Source organism: Blennius ocellaris (assembly GCF_963422515.1).
Source record: "Blennius ocellaris genome assembly, chromosome: 3".
Lineage (NCBI taxonomy): Eukaryota > Metazoa > Chordata > Actinopteri > Blenniiformes > Blenniidae > Blennius > Blennius ocellaris.
The window spans coordinates 31,074,356-31,082,672 of NC_137652.1; the positions used below are offsets into that span (position 1 = coordinate 31,074,356).

The window sequence follows — 8,317 nt, forward strand, 5'->3', positions numbered from 1 at the left end:
TAAACAGATAATATAAAATATTGTCATTAGAAACCAGTGCTTGTTAAACGGAGCCACGTTTGAACTCCAGCTGCAGATGAAACACGAGTCTCAGCTGAAGTGATTGTGAAAGGGAGCAGCCGTATTGTAGTGTGGCTTTTCACTCACTGTCCCTGATGAGAACCGTGTGTTTGGTCGGTCACAGATCAGAGAGCAGAACCGGTTCGATGTCATGACGTCGGGGCCACGCTCGCAGCACCTGGCCGGGATCCCAGTGGACCCCCCACGGCGGGTGAGTCTCCTCCTCCTCCAGTTGGTCCAACTTCTCCTGCAGACATGAAGAGTCTGACTGCAGGTTGCTTTACAATCACTTTCAATCTCTGCTAGATATTTTCCCCTTTTAACATAAAGAACCAGCAACTTTAGTACGTACGTGTTTGCATTCCTGCAGATCAAAAGGTTAAACAGATAAACTGCATTTTCTTCTCTCAAAGTCGACCGAGATCACACTAATCAAGCTCCGTCAGTTCTTCAATTTCATAATTAGTTTGAACTTTTCCCCTTTTAATGATCAGAAGCAACATCATGAACAACAGTACAGAATCAGAATCTTCATATTTCAGCCGATATACAATAATATTGACTTTTTATTTATGAGCACTTTAAGAACAATTGTTACACAAAATGCTTTACAGTAAAAACATTCACATTTATCAAATGATGTGTGTTTATGCCGCCACGCTGTCTGTGCAGTGTGATGGTTATTTCTCGCTAAAAGCAATGAAAATGTTTTTATTTGTGTCCAGACTGAGCTGCAACGCAGATATTCTTTAGTCCAGGTTGAATTCAAATCCAGGTGATATCTGCCAGAGGCGTTTCAGAGACGACTAAACTTAGTCGGTCCACACACTTTGTCAACAAAGGCATCAAGAGGCAGAACTGAGGAGATAATCATTCATGAAAACAAGCGCTAATAAATGTGAGGCTCCGTTCACACTGCAGGTCTTCATGATCCATTCGCATTTTCTTCCCGGGATCCGATGTTTTTTCACGTATCGTTCACCCTACATCTTAAAGTCCACCTCTATCAGGCTGCCGTGTGAACGCCCTCGGACCCCAGAGTGCCAGTTATACAAGCACCAGGGTTGCCAGATCTGAAACACTGTTTCCAGCCTAAACAACATAAAAACCAGCCCAAATCTCAGCCTGTGTAGGAATCGTGATGAAACCCCAAAACGGTCGTATGTGTAATGAAGAGCACTGTAAATAAAGGTAAAAGAATTAGGCACATATAGCTGCCACATCTGGCAACGCGGGTCATCATGGTGAGCAATTTTACAGTGGTTGTGAAATAAAATTCAATAAAATGATGAGGGAAAGAAGAAAAAGAGAGCACAGCTTTTATTGTGGTGGAGCTGCTTCCTCTGGCGTTTCCCACTTCACACAGTCACACGTCAAGCGTGTAGAAACGTGTCTGATGCCGGTTCCACATATGATGGATTCCTGGGTCTGGCGGGAAAACCAGGAATAACAGCTTCCACATGGTCACTAAGCAGATCGGATCTGAGTCCCTGTGAACAAGGTCATAGGTGGGTTGCATTTCCCTGCAGTGTGAAGGAGGCTTCACCACCGTGAAAACGATAAAACGGTGTAATGACTGCAGTTGGCCAGTAGGGGGAGACAGTCAAACATGCTTCACAAAACCAAACAGCTCTTTGAAAGTTGCACATAAAGACCATGTCGAAGTGTGGCTTTCAACTTACACATGTGGCCTGAGGGTTTACATACAGGTGAATATCTGTCCACCCCTTGATGTGTTTGTGGTCGCTGCTTTGTCTTAAAGGAACAGGCGCAGATTAAAGTCCTGGTAAATATCCACGTGTTCTCTCATTGTTCCTTATTGCAGTGATTTTTCATTCATCTACTTATTGCATAATCTTGTGTTTGACACTTTTGTGCACCTTTAACAAAAAGACACTGCATGTGCCCATTAAATATGACGCCGACTCAGTACAAGTCATTTTCTCCATTTTCAGTTGACACGGTTGCACTCATTCCTCTGAACTTCAGAAGTGTGACGATTGGCCAGAGCATGACCGGTGTTGTTTACGCACAAAGATCCCAGCAGACATGAAGTGTGTTGCGTGTGCATGAGTTTGGGTCTTAACAAATAATCACTTCATACACGTAATGAAGGCAGCGTGACGCTCTGTGGTTCTGTGAGTAGGGGGGGTGGATAAAATTAGAATTTGCATGTAACAGGTTTAAATTGACCTTATTTATATACAAATCACATATATAATATCATTTTTTGATTTTCAGGTTGCTACTGCCTGCTACTGGCCATATAAGGAAAACCGCGTTTTGGGCGAATTTCTCGAATTTTGCCACTTTTGACAAGTTTTGTGATTTAATGGCTCAACAGTAACGTATCATATATTACATTCACACATTTGTCATGCTAATCAATGTTTTATTTGTTTATTTTAGGTAGAAGTAGCCAAGTTTTCAGAATATTTGCCACTGTGGGACGAAAGAGAACAATGCTAACACCAGAACAATTTGGCAACAACCTCAAGATAGTTTTGGGGAAAACAACTGACAGATCCACTGTTACCTTGACAGAATTCCGTGCCGCGATGGAAAGACTGTCTGTTCAGCCATTATAATCATTAATAATGTGCATGCTATTGATTTTTTTTTGGTGTGTTCTAGTATAAACCATACCTTTTAGTTCATAAATAAAACAAGTAATGACTATATTTGTACACAATGTTGAGACAGAGTCATTGTCCATTATCATATAGAGCTGAAAAAAGCGTGCAAAAGTGTGATATACGCAGTACATCAAAACATGCCAGTAGCAGGCAGTAGCAGAACCAAAATTGAAAATGCAGGTTACTTGTGTGTTTTATATATAAATAAGGTCAAAATAAACCTGTTACACGAAGGTTTTGGGAAAAAAGGTCATTTATCCACCCCCCCTACTGTGAGCAGCGTGGAGGGATGACTGCTTGCTCTCCTCACACTGCTGGTGTGTGTGTGTGTGTGTGTGTGTGTGTGTGTGTGTGTGGTTGGTTCTACGCTCACCCCTGCCCTGCCTCCTCCCCAGCCATACGTTCCCACCGAGGAGGACCAGATGGCTCCCCTCCCTCCCAACCCCTTCAGTGAGCTGTCAGCGAAGGAGCTGGAGGAGTACCGCAACAACGTGGAGAGGAGGCAACTGGGCCCCAACGGTATGACACACACACACACACACACACACACACACACACACACACACACACACACACACACACACACACACACACACACACACACACACACACACACACACACACAGATGATTACGTGCACTTAAACAAGCGCACAACCTTGTATAAACACTTTGAGCTGCACTCAAAGCAGACGACTTGTCCCTCAGCCTGTCCAGTCAATCTGTGAAGGTTCACTTAACCACTGCTTATTGATCAGGCTCACCACAAATCTGATCCAAATCAATGCGCGTGTCGCAATTTAACTGAGATGAGTTGGAGTTTGTACACGATGCCAATACTGGCCTGTCGGAGCAGCGGCACTGCAGGAAATTGCTCGGACACAGAAGCTCTTGTTCACGTTGTTCCAACATCAAATATCACATGTTTTGGTTTTTCTACATTTGAAGTGGCACTTTGGTTTTAATAACTGTTGCTGGTCCAACGTAATTGCAGTGTTTCAGATCATGTTCTCTTAGTGGTGTGCAAGAATTAAAATGTCATCCCCCCACGATCCCTCTGGAACCAGTGATGTCATACGTCTTAATATTATCAGCGACGCCTCAATTTGTTTAAAAGGCTGTACAAAAGATATAAGCCTGAAGCGCTCACATCCTGTGAAGGTTCTTAACAACCTGCCGAGAATAAAACAGCTGGAGCTGAAAAATAATCAGGATTCCCTCAAACGTATTCTGCATCCGTTCCCTGATCCTCCAACCTCCACTCAGACATTGATTACTTTACATCTCTAATGTGTTGTTGCTCTCTGTCATGTTGAAATGCTCCACATGTGTTGCACCATCTTCCCACTGGACATGATGCACATGGTATCAAACCAACCTCCCACAGCGTCGCCATTCCTAAAGCCACACACACACACACACACACACACACACTAGTCAATGTTAATCATATTAGCCCTCCGTCTCACTGCCTTTCACAAGGGTAGAGAACAGATCAATAGTGAACAGATAGTGGGGGATGGGGATCAAATCAATCTGAGAAATGACTTGTCCGTTTCTCAGATTGGGGGGGGCGGGGGGGGGGGGGGGGTACACCCCCGCATCGCTGATGTGCATGCGGGGGTGTACATCAGCAAAGGTTGTGTGTCCACGATTGTGTGTGTACCAAATGTCCCTACGTGCATATGAAACTTGGCATAGGTGTGCGTGCGTGTGCGTGTGCGTGTGCGTGTGCGTGTGTGTGTGTGTGAGAGTGACACTGAGATGGCAGACTGAACAGACAGCAGGTTTCACACCCGCCACATTAGTCCAGTCCGTTTTTGCCCCCACGAGTCCCTGGTGACCAATCTGGATGCAAGCTGGAGGCCGTCTGGAACACACACACACGCTCGCGCACACGCACACACACACAATTGAACTGTTGCGTTTCCCAAAGTGTGTATATTGTGGCCAAAAAGCTCATTTTCAGCCTTCAATAGAAACACGGCAAATTGTATAATCGCATTTAGATTGCAGCTGCCAGGAAGTTCATTTCCATCACGTGCAGATTTCTTCTTCAGTTTCACCACAAACCCTCTCGTGTGAACGTCAACTTCTGTTGCATGCGACTCACTTCTTGTCCGTGCAGCCACACATGATGCATCAGCCGGTTACACAACCTTCCTCTGTCGCTACGCTGGGTGGAGCTGGGAACCACCGACACAACTCAACGTGTTTCCTCCAACGTGCTGGTGGAGGCCTCCAAGTGACACTGCACTGTATTTTACTCACACTCATCAAGGGTTAAAGCACCATATTGTGTATGTTCCATGTTCCAGTCCCTCCTCTGCTCATGTGGATCAGAATGTGTCTGATCCAGTAGAAACACTCACAACTAGTGAAATTCTGAGCTGACGTCACCTCATGATGGTGGTTCTCAGCTCCTCCACCTCCTCCACCCTCACGGAGACTGCAGCCCAGCCCACAGCCGCCTCCTCCACCCCCTGGGTGACGTAGCCAGCAGCTCAGCTGGTAGTTGTAGTAATGTACTGACACATCTCGGCCCTCCTTAGTCTTTATTGTGGGAAGAGCAGCAGGTTTCAAGAGGAGCTTCTGAGGAAGTCCAGTTTCAAAGTACCGTAGTTCTGGAAGCTTCTTTGGTGAAGAGTCGCTCACAAACAAACATTGTTTGTGGAAAACAACAACAAGTCCAGACACATTGGCCGCTGTGCTTCTTCTTCCACAAGACAAATAGTGAGGAACCATACTGGTACCTGAAAACACATTTTCTCCAGTGGACATGAAGGTGAAAACACATTTTCTCCAGTGGACATGAAGGTGAAAACACATTTTCTCCAGTGGACATGAAGGTGAAAACACATTTTCTCCTGTGGACATGATGGTGAAAACACATTTTCTCCAGTGGACATGAAGGTGAAAACACATTTTCTCCAGTGGACATGAAGGTGAAAACACATTTTCTCCAGTGGACATGAAGGTGAAAACACATTTTTCTCCAGTGGACATGAGGTGAAAACACATTTTCTCCAGTGGACATGATGGTGAAAACACATTTTCTCCAGTGGACATGAAGGTGAAAACACATTTTCTCCAGTGGACATGATGGTGAAAACACATTTTCTCCAGTGGACATGAAGGTGAAAACACATTTTCTCCAGTGGACATGATGGTGAAAACACATTTTCTCCAGTGGACATGAAGGTGAAAACACATTTTCTCCAGTGGACATGAAGGTGAAAACACATTTTCTCCAGTGGACATGATGGTGAAAACACATTTTCTCCAGTGGACATGAAGGTGAAAACACATTTTCTCCAGTGGACATGAAGGTGAAAACACATTTCTCCAGTGGACATGATGGTGAAAACACATTTTCTCCAGTGGTCATGAAGGTGAAAACACATTTTCTCCAGTGGACATGAAGGTGAAAACACATTTTCTCCAGTGGACATGATGGTGAAAACACATTTTCTCCAGTGGACATGAAGGTGAAAACACATTTTCTCCAGTGGACATGAAGGTGAAAACACATTTTCTCCAGTGGACATGATGGTGAAAACACATTTTCTCCAGTGGACGTGATGGTGAAAACACATTTTCTCCAGTGGACATGAAGGTGAAAACACATTTTCTCCAGTGGACATGAAGGTGAAAACACATTTTCTCCAGTGGACATGAAGGTGAAAACACATTTTCTCCAGTGGACATGAAGGTGAAAACACATTTTCTCCAGTGGACGTGAAGGTGAAAACACATTTTCTCCAGTGGACGTGAAGGTGAAAACACATTTTCTCCAGTGGACGTGAAGGTGAAAACACATTTTCTCCAGTGGACATGAAGGTGAAAACACATTTTCTCCAGTGGACATGAAGGTGAAAACACATTTTCTCCAGTGGACATGAAGGTGAAAACACATTTTCTCCAGTGGGACATGGAGGTGAAAACACATTTTCTCCAGTGGACATGATGGTGAAAACACATTTTCTCCAGTGGACATGAGGTGAAAACACATTTTCTCCAGTGGACATGATGGTGAAAACACATTTTCTCCAGTGGACATGAAGGTGAAAACACATTTTCTCCAGTGGACATGAAGGTGAAAACACATTTTCTCCAGTGGACATGAAGGTGAAAACACATTTTCTCCAGTGGACATGATGGTGAAAACACATTTTTCTCCAGTGGACATGAAGGTGAAAACACATTTTCTCCAGTGGACATGAAGGTGAAAACACATTTTCTCCAGTGGACATGAAGGTGAAAACACATTTTCTCCAGTGGACATGATGGTGAAAACACATTTTCTCCAGTGGACATGATGGTGAAAACACATTTTCTCCAGTGGACATGAAGGTAAAAACACATTTTCTCCAGTGGACATGAAGGTGAAAACACATTTTCTCCAGTGGACATGAAGGTGAAAACACATTTTCTCCAGTGGACATGATGGTGAAAACACATTTTCTCCAGTGGACATGAAGGTGAAACACATTTTCTCCAGTGGACATGAAGGTGAAAACACATTTTCTCCAGTGGACATGAAGGTGAAAACACATTTTCTCCAGTGGACATGATGGTGAAAACACATTTTCTCCAGTGGACATGATGGTGAAAACACATTTTCTCCAGTGGACATGAAGGTAAAAACCACATTTTCTCCAGTGGACATGAAGGTGAAAACACATTTTCTCCAGTGGACATGAAGGTGAAAACACATTTTCTCCAGTGGACATGAAGGTGAAAACACATTTTTCTCCAGTGGACATGAAGGTGAAAACACATTTTCTCCAGTGGACATGATGGTGAAAACACATTTTCTCCAGTGGACATGAAGGTGAAAACACATTTTCTCCAGTGGACATGAAGGTGAAAACACATTTTCTCCAGTGGACATGAAGGTGAAAACACATTTTCTCCAGTGGACATGAAGGTAAAAACACATTTTCTCCAGTGGACATGAAGGTGAAAACACATTTTCTCCAGTGGACATGAAGGTGAAAACACATTTTCTCCAGTGGACATGAAGGTGAAAACACATTTTCTCCAGTGGACATGAAGGTGAAAACACATTTTCTCCAGTGGACATGAAGGTGAAAACAGATGTGGAACAACAAAAACAGCAGTTCAATGTGAAGCAGCAGAGACTGAGATGTGGGCGTGTCTTGTTTTGGTTTCTCCTCATGTCAATCTTCCTGGAGGCGGGGCTTCTCCAGCTCTGTGATGTCATCAAATAGAATCAAGGTGTTGAGCTCCCCCACCAGGTAGAACAGAGAAACATCACTGTGAACTCAAGCTGGAGGGAATCAATGAAAAAACACTGTGGGGATTATCTGAACCCCAAATAACACTTGTATCATGTTTAAAGACCAGAAAAGTCCATTTAGTAGAATATGGGAGCTTTAAGCTCTAACGTTTCCTGCCACTGACTCAAGCTGCTGCTTTTGTCAGGTGAGATGCTCATTTTGTCGTTGATTGTTTGAAGCTGATGGCAGGAAAACGTTTGGTTGTGTTCTAAATAGAGTGAAACCTACACCTCCTGTTGGTGAAATGTGTCCAGGTATGACCTCAGGAGGATCTACATACAATGTTCAATGTAGAAGAAACGGCAGGAAAAATATTCAT

The 8,317-nt window shown here is 43.8% G+C and overlaps 1 protein-coding gene across 6 annotated transcripts in view; it reads left to right on the forward strand.

Annotated features, from left to right (window-relative positions):
- add3a (adducin 3 (gamma) a) overlaps positions 1–8,317 on the forward strand; it is a 108,282-nt gene that overhangs the window by 92,653 nt on the left and 7,312 nt on the right. For 4 of the 6 annotated variants that reach the window (XR_013937231.1, XM_080521025.1, XM_080521024.1 and 1 more), the window contains exons 12-14: positions 185–271; positions 1,823–1,846; positions 3,092–3,215. Coding sequence is in view for 5 of the 6 variants with exons in the window: in XM_080521025.1 (XP_080377151.1) it covers positions 185–271; positions 1,823–1,846; positions 3,092–3,215 (235 nt within the window). In the remaining variant the exon portion in view is untranslated. The remainder of the gene's footprint in view (positions 1–184; positions 272–1,822; positions 1,847–3,091; positions 3,216–8,317) is intronic. The other 2 variants (XM_080521026.1, XM_080521028.1) reach the window with 1 other exon arrangement.